The 19,035-nt window shown below is 41.0% G+C and overlaps 1 protein-coding gene across 1 annotated transcript in view; it reads right to left on the reverse strand.

Annotated features, from left to right (window-relative positions):
• KCNH8 (potassium voltage-gated channel subfamily H member 8) overlaps window positions 1-19,035 on the reverse strand; it is a 404,012-nt gene that overhangs the window by 19,823 nt on the left and 365,154 nt on the right. Inside the window, exons 13-15 of the mRNA XM_036761371.1 lie at window positions 17,083-17,441; window positions 10,799-10,905; window positions 8,193-8,269 (exon numbers count right to left, since the gene is read on the reverse strand). Coding sequence (XP_036617266.1) covers window positions 8,193-8,269; window positions 10,799-10,905; window positions 17,083-17,441 — 543 coding nt within the window. The remainder of the gene's footprint in view (window positions 1-8,192; window positions 8,270-10,798; window positions 10,906-17,082; window positions 17,442-19,035) is intronic.

Consider the following 19,035-nt stretch of genomic DNA (forward strand, 5'->3'; position numbering starts at 1 on the left):
CATAAAATCCTCGGTTTGGAATCCCCTCCAACAGATTGCTCCCTTTGTAATCCCCACTCTACCATTTATTTTCACTCTCCCTCTCTACTGGCTCCTTCCCTACTGCGTATGAACATGCCCATGTCCCCCCTTTCCTCAAAAAAAACCCTCATTTGATATTTCTGTCCCAGCTATCATCCTATAGCTCTTTTGTCCTTTGTGGGCAAACTCCTTGAGAAGGCCATCTACAATAGATATGTCCAATTTCATTTCTCTCTCTCATTTCTTAATCCCTTACAATCTGGCTTCCAAGGCATCATTTCCATGGAAATATATCTCTCCAAAGTTACTAATGGTCTCTTAATTGCCAAATCCAATGACCTTTTCTCAATCCTCACTCTTCTTAACTTCTCTTCAGGCTTTGATATTGTTAGTCATCTTCTCTTCCTTATACTTTCTAGGTTTTTCAGGACATTATTTTTCCTGGTACTCCTCCTCTCTGTCTGCCCACCGCTCTCAGATTCCATTGCTGGATCCTCAGCCAGAATATATATCTCCCAGGGTTCTATCCTGGGCCCTCTTCTCCCTCTGTAGTACTTCATGTTGTGATCTCATCAGCTTCCATGGACTTAATTACTCTCTCTTTGCTGATGATTCTCAAAACTACCTATCCTACCTTAATCTCTCTGTTGACCTTCAATCTTGAATTTCCACTGCCTTTCAAATGTTTCCAATTGGATGTCCAGTAGAATTCTTAAACTCAACATGCTTAAAACTGAACTCCTTATCTTTCTCTCTTTCTCTCTACTGTTTAGGGCAACATCATCCTTCTAATCCCTCAGGTTTACAACCTAGGTGTCATCCTCAGTTCTTCACTATCCCTCACCCTCCACATCCAATCTGTTGCCATTGTTTGCTGAGTTCACCTTTATAGCATCTCTCAAATACATTTATTTCTCTCCCCTGACATTACCACTACCCTGGTGGAGGCCCTAATCATCTCATGCTTGGAGTGGGGAAGAGGCTTGAAGTAGCCCCACCAGCTGGCTCCTGCCCACTTCAATCCATCTTCTCTTCAGTCACCAGTTATTTTCCTAATGTGCAGTTGTCAGTATGTCACCTCCCTTACTTAAACTTCACATATCACCCCTAGGATTACGTATAAAATCCTCTGTTTGGCATTCCAAGGACTTTAAAACTTTTCCCCTCCATCAGCACCTTCTAATCTTCTTACATTTCACTCTGCAATCTATTCTCTGATCCAGTGACAATGAACTCCTCTCTGTTCCTCCAACAAGACTCTCTGTGAGCCCCATTTGGGCTTTTCTTGGCAAAGTTACTGGAGTGGTTTGCCATTTCTTTCTCCATCTCATTTTGCAGATGAGGGACTGAGGCAAATAGGGTGAAATGACTTGCCCAGGGTCACATAGCTTGTAAGTGTTGGAGGTCAGATTTGAACTCATGAAGATGCGTCTTTCTGATTCCAAGACCAGTAAGGCAAATAGGGTGAAGTGACTTGCCCAGGGTCACACAGCTAGTAAGTGTCTGAGGTCAGATTTGAACTCACGAAGATGAGTCTGATTCCAAGACCAGTTCTCTATCCAGGGTGCCACCTAGCTGCCTCCCCCAGGACACTCCATTTCTCAAGAGGCTCCAGAAATTTTCTCTGGATGTCTCCCATGCTTGAAATTCTTTTCTTCCTCACTTCTGCTAATTCATTTCTCTGATTTCCTTCAAGTCTCAACTAAAATCCCCCCTTCTCCAGAAAGCATTTACCCTTCTTAATTCGTTACTTCCCTGAATTTATTGTTTCCTAGTTATCCTTTATAAAGCTTGTTTGTACATGTTTGTTTGCTCCTTGTCTCCGATGTTTTGAATTCCTTGAGGTCAGTGTCTATTTTTTTGCTTCTTTTTGTATCCCTGGTGCTTAGGATAGGCAAATAATAGGCTCTTACTAAGTGTTTATTGACTGACTTAGTATTTCAAGCCCATCATAAACTGTATCCCACCTACCTAGGTGGCTAGGCAGTGAAGTGGATAGAGTTCTAGCTTTTGAGTCAGGAAGACCTGAGTTTAAGTCCAATTTCAGACACCTATTAACTTCATCACCCTGGGCAAGTCTTTTCTCAGCCTCAGTTTCCTCCTCTGTAAAATGGGTATGATAATAGCACCTACCTTGAAGGGTTGTGAGGATCAAATGAGCTAACATATTTAAAGCGCTTTGTGAACCCTAAAGTGCTCTATGAAGGCTAGTTAATGTTGTTACCACCTTTTCAGGCTTATTTCACACCCTCTACATACTAACCACAGCATTTTACCAGTTCTTCTCTGGGTGCCTTGGAAAGCTGTACCCCTTACCTGAAAGGCATGGTGTTCTCCGCTTTACCCCTGAGACTCCCTGGCTTGGCTCAGGATTAGCTTGTCATTACCTCCTATGGAAAGCCTTTCCTATTATCGTCGGTTGTTATTGCTCTTTCCCTCCTCAAATAATTACATACGTGCTTCTCTATTGACTTGTTGTAAACCCTTAGTAGAATGGAAGCTCCTCGAGTGGTTACAATACAAAATGGTTACTGACACAGACACATGTGGGACCTTTCACTTGGTAGAGAGTGAGGAATCCTTCTCGTTATGTCTCTATTCCTAACAACTACCACAGTGTCCTTCACATGACATATGAATAATACGTAATTGCTAGACTGGCTTATATATTAAAGTGACCCTTTCCTCTCCTTTTCTAATTTTCAAAATGAGGAAAAATTAGATCAGCCAAAATACAAGAATTTATAAACAGGCTAGGAGACTGTAAGCTCCTTGAGGACAGAATCTATTTCTTCCTTTCTTCCTTCCTTCCTTCCTTCCTTCCTTCCTTCCTTCCTTCCTTCCTTCCTTCCTTCCTTTTTCTTTCTTTCTTTCTTTCTTTCTTTCTTTCTTTCTTTCTTTCTTTCTTTCTTTCTTTCTTTCTTTCTTTCTTTCTTCCTTCCTTCCTTCCTTCCTTCCTTCCTTCCTTCCTTCCTTCCTTCCTTCCTTGTTTTTGTATTCCCAGCACTTTCAAGATTACTTGCTTAATTCATTGACAATAAATAATAGGCACTGAACAAATCCTTTGTTTAATCACTTAATTGAAATAACAGAAATAGGTATGTAAGGCTATTATTTTCAAAGACGGATAGCCTTGGCCATGACAACACCATACACTTTTTAGAGAACTCTGGAAGAGATGAAACATCAGGGTGGAATAAAGTACACTTTCCATACCACAATGTATTTTCATGCCTTCTGTAGACCTTCTGTGTGTCTGAATACATTACTCAACGGGCAAGGGCTAATTGCAAATTGAATTAGGTCTAAAGGATGGAACACTGAAGAAACCATATTTTTGCTAGGTTGATAAAGTACTTCTGAGGGAGAGAGGGAAAACTGGCTCCCTCATTGTTTTATCACCCACTGTGCATGGCAAAGTTATGGGATTGATGTAATTTCACTGGGAAAGTGATGATTATCAAGTAGAGAATGACTGTAGGGGAAATATTTGTTTTTTTCATGTGGATTTCAGCTTTAATGGTCTGTCTTGATCATGCTTTTAGTTTAAAAAAACCACAATACACTAATTTATATCCCCCAACTTTGGAAAGAAGACATTTCCTCCTCCTACTAGGCAAAGGAATAAGCAAGTGCATTTCTTTCCCAAAGAATCATGAACGCTATTTTTTTTTCAATTTTTTTTGTTGGGTTCACTAAATGATCTTTAGTCTGGCAATTATAGGTGAGAGAAAAGGATTCAATTGCCTTTAGTTGGGAAGTAGCCCTGAGAAATGTATCAAAGTAGAGGAGCCTATCAAACGTAATGGAAAATATACTGGACAGAAGTGGTCAAGAGAATGAATTGTCACAAATTAATCATCTGTATGGTTTCGAGTCTTTGATCTTTACATACCTTATAGAGCTATTGTGAGTAAAGGGCTTCCTAAAGATGAGACTATTAAAGGAAGGTGAGTTATTATTTCAGGATTCTTTGGCTGAAGTCCATGGACTATATTGATCGGTACTTCCCACCAAAGTCTATTGAAATAGTTTTACTTTGGGGATACAGTATAGAGCCAAGTCTCAGGGATTCAAATCACCACCTTTTGCTACTTGCAGACTGGTTTTTTGGACATTTTAATTGCTTATTAGTAGATTGTAACTATTCCTAGGTGGTGCAGTGGACAGGTCACTGGACCTGGAGTCAGAAAGACCTAAGTTGGAATTCTACCTCAGAGACATGTTTGCTGTGTGACCCTGGGTGAGTCACTTAGCCTCTGTCTGCCTGAGTTTCCTCATCTTTAAATTGAAGTTAATCATAAGAGTGCTTGCCTCCCAGAGTTATTGTGAGGATCAAATGAGACCATTAAAAGTATATTTGTTTGCTTGGCAAACTTTAAGGTGCTCCCTAAAACAGTGTATTATTATTATTAGATAGCTGCTCGTGGATGTTATATTAATCTCAACGCTTACATACATACACATATACATACATATACATACACATATATGGGAAAGCATTGAGATAAATACAACATACATACCTATAGACAGAGACATACATGCATATTTATATGTCTGTATACACACACATACATATATATATATATATATATATATACACACACGTACACACATACACACATATTTGTTGCTGCTGTTGTTCAGTGGTTTAAGTAATGTCTGACTCTTCATAACCCCTTTGGGGGTTTTCTTGGCAAAGGTACTGGAGTGGTTTTGCCATTTCCTTCTCCAGCTCATTTTACAGATGAGGAAACTGAGGCAAACAGGGTTAAGTGACTTGCCCAGGGTCACACAACTAGTAAAATGTCTGAAGCCAAATTTGAACTTGGGTCTTCCTAACTCTAGGCCTGGTGCTTTATTTGCTTTGCCACCCAGCTGTCCATGTATATATATGCATACATACATTACACACACATATACATATATATACACACACATATACATACACACACACACACACACACACACACATATATATATATATGTTGTAGGCATATTCCTTACGTAAATATCATAGTTTGATGATTTGGTGTATCTTAAATCTTATTGATGTCTCCAACAATCCAGGTTATCACCCATCCCCACCTGCCCACCCTCTAGGAGTCTCATTCTTGTTTTCCCATAAATCCCCCACTGGAATCCATGTAGCATACTGGGAGGCCTTCCTGTAGCCTATGGGTCCTTCATTACACTTTTTTTTGTATCATAGCCCTTTTTGGTGAAGCCTATAGTTTCCTTCTCAGAATAATGGTTTTAAATGGATAAAATAAAATGTGCTTCATCAGAAACAAAACTGATTATATTGGAACAGTTGCCAAAACAGTACTAAAAAACGTTTCAGAAACTGGAGGTTCAGAACCCCACCTCTGGAGCTCTTCCCATTTCAAGGATACAATGGGTGGATATACAGGCATCTTTTGATTTCATTCTCTGACTGGCCCATCTTTTTTTCCCCTTCTGATCATACAGTGACTCTCTGAATACTAGTACTCTGGTAGAATATCTCATTTGCCTCGGATATTTACTAGTCATGTGACTTTATCACTTAATCGTTCTCCTCCTTAGTTTCCTCATTTACAAAATAAAGATAAAAATAACACCTAACTCTCTGGGTTATTGAGTAGATTAAATTAGGGAACATATATAAAATTCTTTGCAAATGTTAGGGTTCTTCATAAATGCTAGAACTTTATAATTATTATCAATGTATGACAACTTGCTCACACCTACCATCAATTAGCTTCTCTAATGCCTTTTAGGTGATCTTTAACAGTAATTTCCCACTATTTCACAGCCATGCAACAACAGCAATAGAACATTCATTTAAAAAAATTGGACTTTTGTTTCAAGGAGAAGCTTGGATTCATTAAAAGAAACATTCATTTGCTCAAAGGCAAGCCAGCTTACTGTTTTAGTCCACTTATTCAATACTAAGCCCAGTGTATTTTCCATTTTCAGTGTCTGTCCAAGATCTGATACACTAGTTCTATGGACTGACCATCCAACTGCATATCATGCATAAGGACAATAGGTGTTTTCATCCACTTGGTGTTTCACATGTAGGCAGCTCAGTCAATGGTAGGATATATGCATCAACTCTTTCACTCTCTGGCATCTTGTTATCTCACTGCATCTTTCTCTCTCTCTCACTTTCTCTCTCTGTGTGAATATATGTGTGCATATATATGTACATGTGTATATATACACACATACATATGTGTATATATATATGTATATCACTCCTTTCTACTCCACCCCACAAACAATCCACAGTGCTTATCAAATGAACAGAATTCAGAACTGACTAGGAGAAGGAGGAGAAGATTATGCTAGACTGACTGCAGATGGGAAATTTGGAACCAATTTTAATAATCCCAAGATGCACATTGTTACAGAAGTTCATTTTCATAAGCTACTGTGATTGATATTATATAGGAACAGATGATGGAACATCATGAACTTAGAAGTGGCAAAATTATAGGATGCCCAGAGGACTGTGAAAAATCACAAAGCTGGGTGAAGGCAAGCTTAAGGAAAATACCAGGAATGGGGAGCATGGGAGTAGAGTTATATAAGATAGATCAAGGATTCATATAACTAGAAAAGGAGGTGGGTCAGCCCAGGAGTCTGAGGAAGGGATAAGCAATAGACAGATGGAGGGCTACCCTTGCAACCATAAAGTATGAAAAGAACTAAAAGAAGTATCTAGAGCATTGAATATATCCTCTTCAGAAGATTTAAAGGAGGATATAGAAGGATCACTGAAGACAAGAAGGCTTAGAGGGAAGGGCTTTGATCTGCACTGATGGACAGACCACTCAGACAACTGAGATCATCGACTCATTGACTATTAATAACCATGTAAAATGAGGAGGCTGGAGCCAATGATCTCAGAGGTTACTTCTATCTTTATATCGGTGATCCTGTGAACCTACATAATATAGGAGGGAGGGCAAAACTGAAATCAATTAACATTACCACTTCTTAGAGGTTTGAATAGGAGTTAGTATTACGCAGTGGAACCTAATGACTAAAATCATATTTTGGAGCTGTATGAATCCACCAATCAACATGGATTTATGAAGCACTGACCATATGCCAGGAACCATGTTAAGTGCTCTATATGCAAAGGTAGAAAGTGAAACGTTCCCTTTCTTGCCCCCAAGGAGTTAATATTCTTTTTTTTGTGGGAGGGTATGAGGAATAATGTGGATAATCACACAGAGGCAAACTGTATACAAATAAATACATGGTGACTTTGGGGAGATGATGGCCCCAGCACCTAGAAGGAATCCTTCAAGCCTTCATGTAATAGGTGCTTTTTGAGCTGCACCTTTTATTTAAGTGATCTGTGTCACTTTTTTCTCATGTCACCACAGACAACCAAAAGTTGTCTGGAGTTGGAAGATTAGTTTTCTTCCACATTTCAGGAGTTTTATTGACTGGTTATTTTCCCCTTAAACTCATCATCATCTTTTATTGTTAATTAGTATCATTTATTTGAAATGAGAGGATTACGAAGGATTAAAAGAATTTAGAATGCAGGGGATCATAGAGATTATCTAGAATAGCCCCTCTTTTTCCAGATGAAAAAATGGACCCAGGGAGGAGGAAGTAACAAGTCCGTGATCACAGGGGGTATCACAATGGTCAGTCTAGTGCTTCCACCATTATGCTGCATTGCCTCAAAGAGTGATGAATTTTGCCTTGTTTTTTTTTTGTTGTTGTTCACTTGCTTCACTTGTATCTGACTCTTCACGACCCCGTTTGGGATTTTCTTGCCAAAAATACTGGAGTGGTTTGCCATTTCCTTCTCTAGCTCATTTTACAGGTGAGGAAACCGAGGTAAAAAGAGTTAAATGATTTGCCCAGGATCACACAGCTAGTAAGCGTCTGAGACTGAATTTGAACTCAGGTTTTCCTGACTCCAGGTCTGGTGCTCTCTCCTATGCCACCTGGCTGCCTGGATTTGGCCTTAGACTTCTTAAAATTCAGATGAGTTAGAAGGCACATTTACACACACACACACACACACACACACACACACACACACACCACCACCACCACCACCACCACCACCACCACCACCACCAGTTAAAAAAGTCAAAACACCCTGGGTGTGACCCCTAACTCCCACTGTTCCCAGGCAAAATGAGTCTCCTTACCTCACTGTTCAGCTTACTGATCTGTTGTCTGGTTTCCTCTGCCTTGATAAATAGAACGGCTGCTCCAAGCTCAGGGTCTGCAAGTGACACACACAGCAAATGAATCTATTAGAAGCAAGGTCACACTCCCAGACTTAGGTGATTTAATATGGGGAAGGAGACCTGAGCCATTCCTTCCATTCTCTTCTGATGTCAGGGAGGGTGTGTTGCGTGTGAATGTGTGTGTGTGTGCCCATGCATGTGTGCGTGCACACACATGTGCATGTGTGTGCATGTGCGTGTGCCCGTGCATGTGTGTGTGCACACACATGTGCATGTGTGTGTGTGTGTGTGTGTGTGTGTGTGTGTGTGTGTGTGTGTGGAGGAGAAGGAAGGCTTCATCCAACTTGGATTGTTAGACACTCTGGTAGGGCTTGGTGTCATAATCACAGGCTATAGACCTAGAACCAAAAGAGACCCCAGCAGTCATCTAATCTAGTCCCCTCATTTTACAGATGATGAAACTGAAGCTCAGAAGATGGAGCAATTTACCCAAGGTTGCACAGGCCTTAAATATCAGAGACAGGCTTTGAACCCGGGAGTCTGACTCCACAGCCCATGTTTTTTTCCCTAATACCATAAGTCTACTACTCTATATGGTGCCTAACACGTTGCTGAGAGTTGCTATGTGCAAAAAACAAAGTAGTTTGGCTTGTTGACCAACTGACATTTGACATATATTTACTGAAATAACTTTTTTTGGGGGGGTCAGAACCATGACCTCATTTTGGGGGTAATGCCTGCTACAAAGGAGATTGTCAACTGCTATGCAACTTAGAGCCTCAGAAAGTGGCCTGGGGTCAATGAGAAGTGACTTGCTTAAGATCACATGGGATTTGTCAGAGCCAGGATTTGAACTCAGTGTTTGATGACTTTGACATTGGCTCTCTGTCACCGCTTCATACTGCCTCTCCATTATGATATTAACTCCAGTAAATAGATGCACTCCTGGCTGCTAGCCACAGGGGCCCCAGTCTTACTGGTTGCTGATGAATACTTGTCTCCAATTTTCTTCTCATTACTCTTTTCCTGGACCATTCTTAGGGGAAAGACCACAGTGTACCTTTGAGGGAAACATCTCAGGAATCCTTTTCTCCTTTTCTAACAACACTTTCCATGAAGTATTTCTTTTCTGTTCCTGAGGGCTCAGGACTCAGAACACTAGTCTTGGGAACAGCAGTCCCTCTAGGCTATCAGCCCTGCTTCTAGCCCAACCATCATTCCATCCCATTCCATCACAGCCATCATTCAGGGAAGCAAATCATGTGGAAGAGGGGTTGGTTGTCTCCATCAACTGTCAATAAGATGCCAAACAGCTGGCCTAGTTGAAATAGAAAGGCACTTTGAGTGTGAGAGGAGACAGTACGTGCCAGGCAAGTCATAACACTGCCACTAAACTTGTCCACCATCTTTCCTCTGACACTGATAGAGACAGCTCAGGACCCTAAAGCCAAGAGCCTTGCTACCAGTCCACTACTCTCAACCATCATCCTGGAAAGCAACCCCTGTGGAGATGCAGCCTGGCAACTGCTCCTGTCTTTGTATCTATCCCCAGTGTGTAGGGCAATGCCCTGCACATAGCTGACACTTAATAAAGGCTTATTGAATTCAATTCAGTTGAACTCTAGATTGTCTCCTGTGAAACCAGATCAAATAGAGAGAATTTCACTTCAAGGATAATTGCAATAGTTGATGCCAAATAAGGAAAGTCAGTTAACTTACTGTCCACCTCATGCCTTGCAGGGACTACTCCTTTATCTTTCTATAAAGGTAAATTTTTGTGTAGAATGCTTTCTTGCTATCTTATCACCTAGACCTGTCAACATTTGAGATCATTAGAAAGATTTTGTCTTAGCTTGATGTTTTCCATAAAATAACTTTAATCATGACTATTGAATTTTACCGAAGGGGCAGAATGGGGTTGGGGTGGCTAGGGAGGCTTTCACATTTGGAAGAAGAGAATAGGGATGGAGGATCAGGTGCTGCTCAGAATTATCAATGCAGCTTCAGCACTTAATCATTTTTTCTTCCTTCACCAGACACAGAAAATCTATTCCTCTTAGCCCTGATTAAAGCCATCACCTGCTAACTATCTGTTGACAGACCTCTTTCTACAGGCAAAAGCACAAGGGTGGGCCTGGCCACGCTCTCTCAAGTCCTTCTCCTGATAAACTCCAATTAAATGAGCTGTCACCAAATAAACTACAGAGGAAACCTATGCTCCATGGGCAACATGTTATTTCCTCTGTGTAACGTTGTTTTCACAGATTAGATTTGGCTTTAAAAACAGGAAAACAGGGTTACCAGTTGATAAATGGTAGACGTTTGTGCCTCCTGAAAACCACGGGCAGAATCTGCTATGTTGCCGATGAGAGCAGTAACAGTGGCCATGTGAGCATGGAAGAGGCAAACATGAGCCCAAAAGTCTGATCAGCTCACAGCCTTGGCCGGCTTTTAACCACACTGAGAATCACCTAAGAACAGGAAGATGTGAAGACAGTCCTCCAACCTTTGGGAACAAAGAATGGTCACCCCTGGAAAGAGGACCGGGTAGAAAGAAGGCTGACCTGCTATAGGAGGAGTTACTCGGAGATCCTGCCTTGTTTGTTCGGAGCCAAATTCAAAGGTCTGGTTTTCCTCATTAGTAATTCCATCTTCTGTTCCATCCACGATCCTGTTTAAAAATGAAAGGGAATCCATTTGGACAGGTGTATAAACAAGTTGGGCTTTCTATCCAAGCACTCGATAGTTTTAAAAGGTGCAATTGAGAGCATTTCTAATAGTAAATATGGTATTTCTACCATTTGAAAAAATAGATCGGCAATCTAGGTTAGCAATGGATGGATAGACCCAGAGGCAAGAAGACCCGGGTTCAAATGTGGCCTCCAACATATAGGAATTAAAGGATCATAGATTCTGGATAGGGAGGGACCTTAGACATTATATAGTTCCACCTTCTCATTTCCTAGATGAGGCTGAGAGGTCAACACTATATAGTTAAACCTCATTTTCCAAATGAAGAGACTGAGGCTGAGAGAGGTCGCCATTCTATAGTTCAACCCTCTTATTTTCCAGATAAGGAGGCCAAGGCTGAGAGAGAAGAAAAAAACTGGAAGGGACTTTGGAGGCATTTATTCCCAAACCCTCCTTTTACAGATGAAGAAATAGAAATACAAGAAGGTTGATTGATTGCCCAAGGTCTTAGAAGTAGCAAGTTGTAGCATCAAGATTTGAACCCAGGCCTTCTGATTCCAAGTATCGTGTTCTTTCCATAGATGCACCATGCTAGCTGGGTAGCCATGGGCTAGTTTCTGAATTTTAGTACCCACAGGCAATTTTATGGTTATTAGCTGAGAACAAGTTGCCAATTGTCATTGGTGAGGAAATTTCCAATCTGGGAATTCTTACATTAAGAAATCACCAGGCCAGATATCGCTATAGCCTCTGAAAAGCCAACAGATACATCAAGGACATATGATTTCACAGTTCAGGAAATTCTGATGTGAGAACTTATTCTACCAATGTGTATTATAACTCCTCTATAACTTCTAGTCTAGTCTATATCTCAGAGAGAAGTTAAGAGGGCTGCCCATGGTCACACATCAGTCAATGCTTAAGGTGATTCTTGAAACCAGGTCTTCCTGGATCCAGGCCCACTACTCCATCTATTATGCCACACTGCATTTCTCATATTTTATTAAACAGTAGAAGTGAAATTTTAGAATTCAATTTTAGAACCACAATTTCATTACAAATTCCACCCAGAACTTCAGATTGTAACATTCAGCTCACCTGAGAGCTAGACTTTTTGTCTGAGTCTGCTTCCTCCAGAAGGAAAATGTTTAGCTCACCAATTGCAGCATCCCAGAAATCCACCTAGTGACCCCTTCTGGCTTCTGGAATTTCTTAAGATCAAGTGCATGGGGTTCACCAATGGATGTGCATGGATGTGCAGCAGGATTGGTGTCACAATGTCTCCTGTGCCTTCTGATGGCTAAATAGTTGCTCTATACTGAGTTCCCTCTATTCCTTCCTATTCATCTCATCTTCCTCAGTCAGTGCAACCAGCAATGTTCATGAGGGATTCTCTTAGGCAAGTGCTCCCAGCCCCTAGGAGCTCAGAGGACACATGAAGTAGAATGGAGACAACCATGGTCCTGCTCCCTCAGTTGCTGACCATTAGCTCAATGGATGCTCCAAGCAAGGACCATCCCCTCCCTTTTTGGAGGGCTTAATGATTGGCTGTTTTCATTAAAAATAGCTGGCTAGGTAGAATGAATCCACCTTAGTGGCTTTGGGGGTAAAAACTTGACCCTTGCCCCAGGTGATCAATGGCTGGGGAAAGGTGATTAAATGTGTTATAGTATATGAATGTAATTGAATATGATGACACTGTGAGAAGCAATGAGAGGCACAATGGTTGGAGAATCTGTAAGAACTGTGTTCAAGTCCAGTCTCCATACATTATTGGCTGTGTGACTCTGGCCCAATCACTTAATGAATCAGTGCTCTAGGCAATTTACTAAGACTATAAGGTTCTGGGCACATCCAAATCTGCATTGATACAAGTGGTTGTCTCATTAGGAATTACTTATACCAATGAAATGAAAGGTCCCGTAACCCCTCAAAAAAGACACGAAAAAAACTCATACGCACCATCGGTGAATACGAGGACTACAGGAATAAGAGAAAATGTGCATGAATTGACAAAGAATAAAAGAAAGGGCTGCTATGAGGACAACATAAAGCATGACTGAACTAACGTCAAAGAAGGAAACAGGACTAAGATGAAGTGCAATGGTCAATGATGCTTTCAAATGACTGATGTTGGAGTATGCTGACTTCATCTTTGCAGAGAAGTATGGACCTTTCGTGCGGAATGCTGGGTACTATGTCAGTTACAGTTGTGGTATTAGATGGTTTTGCTGGGATCCTTTCTTCCCTTTTCTACAGGGAACGGTACCATGGAGGGGGTGACAAGGTCTTTTTTGGGGAAGCGAATGTGTTATACCAACAAAATTCAGTAATAAAACATGAAAATAAAATGGAGTATAAGTCACGTGTAATGCTTTTATAAAGAGGTACCCACAAATGTGGTGTGGTCTGGGTCTATGTGACTTCTCTCTTCCTGTAACTACAGGGTTGTAGGGACAGAGGCAGCCAGGGATGGGGGCAATTTTTAGCAATCATGTTACTCCCCAGTCTTTTCTGCCTTTTGAGGAAGGTAGGTGGTATATTGGATAAAGTCCACTGGACCTGGGGACAGTTAGACCTGAGCTGTGTGACCCTGGACAAGTGACTTAACTTCCTTGAGTTTCAGTTTCCTTATCTGTAACATGGGGATAGTAATAGCTTCTGCCTCATAGAGTTGCTATGAGAATCAAATGAGATAGCTTGGGTTTGCAACGTTAGAGCTCTATATAAATATTGACTATCATTATTATAGTTACCAACCCTTTAAAGTCTGGCTTTAGTCTCACTTGGCCTATGAAACCTTCCCAAACACATCTGGTCTACAGAGAGCTCACCTATTGCTGAAAGCTCAGTACTTAGTGTATGCTTCCTGCCTTTGTTAATTAGCAGTCTTCTGATATCTCTAATGATATCATTCCACTAATACTCTGACTTTTCCTGTGATTTTGCTTTATCTTGCCAAATGGCAACTGGTTTAACTTGCCAACAGTACCCTCCTGGAGGGCATTTTTTGTTTAAAAATTCTTCTTTCCATCACATTTTTCAACTTATCATTTTGGCTTGTAGAGGTGGGATGAAAGAATCCCAGTCACATTTGGGGTAATGTTGAGTCATGTGAATCTAACAACTTGTGCTGGAGTAAGTTCTTCGGCTGCTAAGGCTCAGTACTCCAGTAAATCTTATGCTCTACCCCCACTGGAGCACTCATCACAGGGCCATACATGCTGTAAGTACCCAATCAATGGCTATTGACTTATTGGGGCTTAGGTAGAGTAGCTTTTGCTGCCTTCCTAGGAAGAGCTAAGTACGGCTCATTTCCATCACCATCAAGTTCTTGCCCCCCACTGCCCACACTCTCCTTTCACTTGTTTCTTGCTAGTGGCTTACCTAATGCCTCTGCCGGGAGCTTGAAAGGCATTTTTCACAGTTCTTCCCCACTCTGAAATGATCTCTATCAGTCTTGTACACACGCTTCCTGAGCAGGGGGGATGTGGAGATGCTTTCCACTTTCAGACCAGGGAATGCTCTAACACACCATGCCAAAGGGGATCCCTTTGTCTAAGATCATGGTGACCCCTTTGTATGCACTATGGATACGTGTGTGTGTGTGTGTGTGTGTGTGTGTGTGTGTATTCAAACTTTGTGGTGGATAGAGTGCTCCGCTTGGAGCCGGGAAGATCTGGGTTCAAATCCCACCTCAGATATTTGATACTTATGTGACAATTAGCAAGTCACTGCTTCAGTTTTCCTATCTGTAAAATGAAAAAGTTTGATCCGGTGGCCTCTAATACTCCTTCCAGCTCTAAGTCTATAATCTACTGATCCTGTGCCAGGAAACATACACATGTATGTATATATGTGCAATACACATATGTATGTAGATAAATATATGTATACAAACACACATGTACACTGTTACACATACCCCCATGTGTATGTGCATGTTTGCACATACATGTGTGTGTATTTGTGTGTACATATAACTAAATGTCGTTTCCCCTGAAATAACATTCACTCCTTGAGAGTTGGGACCATCACAGTTTTGGTTTGTATCTTCAGCATCTAGCACAGTTTGTGGCATGCAATGGATACTTAATGAGCTCTCATTAATTGATTGGCAGATTCCAGTCCTTTCCAAGAGCAGGCCTTAAATTAAGAATTGAGGTCATCAGAGTTTGGGGCTTCCCTGGCAAAGTCATGCCTATTTACAAGATTGAAGCACGTACTCTGTTCCAGGCACCTGAGTATGAGGCATCAAACGTGCCTTCTCTGGGGGAGACCACCTTATTCCTTTTTAACAACCTGTTTGATAGCTTTTCAGGCTGTAATAGTCAAAAAATAGCTTTGGTTCTTACAAAATATGGACTGGTTATAAATCAGTGCACATGCGACCTGGCTCATAGGATAATAGCTTTAGAGTTGCCAGGGCCCTTAAAGTCACAGAATCACTAACTCAGAGGCAGAAGGGATTTTGGTTCAGCCCATCCTTGAAAAATAATCCTTTCTAGACCATACCCTACCAATGCTGATCCACTTTTTGCTTGATGTCTTCCACTGAGGAAGTGCCTCCCCCCAGCACCTCTGCGGGCAGCTCATTCCACCTTGGGCTGGCTCTCATTGTGGAAAAGCTTTTTCCTGACCTCTCAACTGACCTCTTGGAAGCTTCTACCCATCCCCCAGTTCTGCCCTTCAGGGCCGAGCAAAACAAGTGGACTCTTGTTTTAATATGAAAAATTCTTCAAATACTTGAAGACACCTATCATCTCCTTGCTGATTCTCTTAACCAGGTTAAACATCCCCGGGTCCTTTATCCAATCCTCACATGACATGAACTGGAGGCCCTTCATCATCCTGCCTGTTCTCCTCTGGACACATTCTAGCTAATGAATGTCCTTAAAAGGTGACACCAAGAGTTGAACACACAAATAACAGCTACCATTTCCGTAGAGCTTTAATATTTGGAAAATGTTTTACATATATCATCTCAACATCCCTGTGAGGTGGGTACCATTATTATCCCCATTTTATGGAAGAGCAAATTGATGCTGAGAGAGGTTACATAGCTGGGGTAACATAGCCAGTCAAGGTCTGAGGAAGGTTTGAAATTCAGGTCTTTCTGATTCCAAGTCCAGTACTTTATCCACTATGCCATGTAGCTAGCTGCCTCCAATAAATACGTTCTTCCAGATGTTGTCTGACCAAGGCATAGAACATCTGGGCTATCTACTTCTTATCCCTGGAGGCCATGCCACTCATAATTCGGTCTAAGATTGCATTAATTTTCTTGGCTGCCATATCACTGTGTGGACTTATATTGAACAGGTGAATTCATGGCTGTGTGACCTTGACTGTGGCTAATGGATGCTTTCATGATGGCCTGACCCTTCCATTTTTGTAGTGTTGATGTTTTTTCCATTTTATTCTCATCTTTATGTTTACATATTTTATTGAATTGTTTTTATTTAAGACTACAGTCATGTTACTCTGCTCATATATTTTTTTACTGATCTCAATCAGAGAAATACACCCTTCTCCTCCTCATTTACATGGGCAAATTGGATCCATGTGTGGGAATAGATCATTGAAAACCATTGGTAACTACAAACTACAAGCTCCTTCACATTAAACTTTTCATAAGAGCTGCCAACAAGGAAACCCACTGAATAATGAGACCATCACTGACATTTCTTACATTTACTCAGCCCTTTGGGGACAGTGTGATGGGACCTTGGCTAAACCTATTTGTGGTCCTGTAATGAGGAGGCTGAAAAGTCGATCTTCAGAGTTCACGGGCTTGAAGCAAGATGGACTTTAGATATTTTCTAGTTGAGTTTCTCTTGTCTACTTCTAATTCTAGATTCTCTGTTTTTCATTGTCTCATTCTCATAGTCTGGTTCTCATTCCAGGGAGAGGAAGAGACTTACCCAAAGTCACATGCCTGATTAGTAGCAAAGCTAAGAATCTACCCAGGTCCTCTGATTCCAAATACAATGCCCTGAAGTTCCTTCCATTAGGAATATACTGTGATTCTATAACTGGTTAAAAATGGTGATGAAAGGAACTAGAGGCTGAATTATTTGTCATCTGGACAACTATTTGAACCACAGAGAGTTAGTTGGTCATGAGATGAAATGGAAAGTATGAGCTAATTGATTACCTTGGACTGAGATCAGGGGGTCCCGTGGTATTAAGAGTTGAAAGATGCAGCTTCAGGTTTTTCTCCTTTTTCTTGCTGTGTAAATGGAGGTCAGTTTCCTGTTTGGTTCTTGGAGGGTTTGAGCCGCAGACCCTGATAGGTGAGTGGAAGGGCATGGTTCCTGAGGCTAATTGCTTTAAGCTTATGCCCAGATAGCTTTTATTGCTTCCAAATTTCTTGTTGCTTGAGGAGGGGGTGCCTCTGGTGTTTATGGGTGAGAGAGAGGCAGTCTCCTCTTCTTCTCCTTCTTCATCCTCTTCCTCATCTTCCACTATGGATGGGAGTCTCCTGTTTATGCTGCCATTTCCCTTGGGCTCTGTCTAAATTAGTGAATAATACAGATTAACCAGGAATGCAAAGCATTCTGCAGAGGTACATTGTTCATGCTAATTTCCCCATGGAACAAAGTCAAATCCTCTAGAGGTTTATGTCTCATTAAAATTAATATCATTTGGGAGCCTACTGTTATTTATCTGGGACCTCAGTCCCTGGAGAATGTCCATATCACATAACAATCTGATCTTCATTCAGTTTCCTCTCGCTGCACTCTTGCTGTCAAGAGATTTTTTCCCTCTTAGTTTTACCCTAAATCTTTGAAGTTTCTTTGTGTGAATGCTTTTTACCAGAGTCGTCTCTTGATTCTGATTGCTTGTTTTCATGTAATACCTTGGCAAAACTCTTGAGGGGCCATTAATTTTAAAGGACTATTATGTTATCCCAGAACAGGGGTTTATGATTATGTTTAAAAATATTTTGGTAACTAATTTCAATATAATTGAATTGATTTCCTTTGCAATTTATTTTATGCATTTGAAAAACATGATTTTGAGAAGGAGCCCAACAGCTTCCAGTCCAGTCTAGCTTCACTAGATTGGCAAAGGGGATCCATTAGCAAACAAACAAAATTGTTAGGCTTACAGCTATCTGGGAGACTGCAGTGGGGCCTAAGGGAGAGTATAGTAGGCCCAGCAGAATACGCCATTATTCCAGAAACACCTGAAACAGGATCTGAGCTATGATGGACGCCACAGGGTGGGAGAGGAACAAATGGGAACACCAACCCTCAAGAGCATTTGTTCCTAGATTAACGTGAGAATATTTAATGGATAGGCCCAGGGCACAGAGGGGATTGCTGAGGCAATAGTGGCAAAAGTATGAGGGGTAGCAGTACCCATGCTGGTACAGCTATAATCATCTGTACCTCTTTTCCCTTTGACCTTAGCTCAAGACTAGACATGTGACCATGGGAAAATCACTTTACTGTTCTGAGCCTTAGTTTCCCTCAATGTTAAATGAGATAGTAACACTTGTGCCACCTTGGAGTTGTTATTTTAATGACTGTTGTGTGACTTTATTTGCACTACTCTTTGGTTTCTATTAACGATAACACCACTTGACTTTTCTTACTTCTCAGAAAGGATATAAAGATGTCTGAGAAGCAGGGGAAGATTAGAAGAGGGGAGTGAGGAATAAACATTTATGTGGCACCTACTATATTTCAGGCACTGTATTAAGCTTGTTACAAATATTATTTAATCCTGTGGCAATTAAAAAATTTCTAGAGACATTGTTTCTGGGTAATTTAATCAATTTATTAATAAGGCCAGCATGTTTATTAATAAAAGAATGGTCATTTGACTGTTTCTCTTAGACCAAATACCCCTTATGGCAGTGGGTTCACAGCTTATATGCCCTTTGAAGAGGAGTGGTAATTAACTCTGACTGGTCAATAAATAATAAGTAATAATATTACAGTGAGAGGCCAGGCTATATTACAATGAGGGTCTTGGGGTACGTGACTTGGATTTCCCAAATCTTGTCAGACTTAGCAGTTTCCATATTACCTGTCTGACAAAAGGGAGAATCAACACTTCCCCAGAGCTGTCTGAGCAAACACACAGAGTAGGAATGTAC

This window comes from Trichosurus vulpecula, chromosome 5 (genome assembly GCF_011100635.1).
Source record: "Trichosurus vulpecula isolate mTriVul1 chromosome 5, mTriVul1.pri, whole genome shotgun sequence".
Taxonomy (NCBI): Eukaryota; Metazoa; Chordata; class Mammalia; order Diprotodontia; family Phalangeridae; genus Trichosurus; species Trichosurus vulpecula.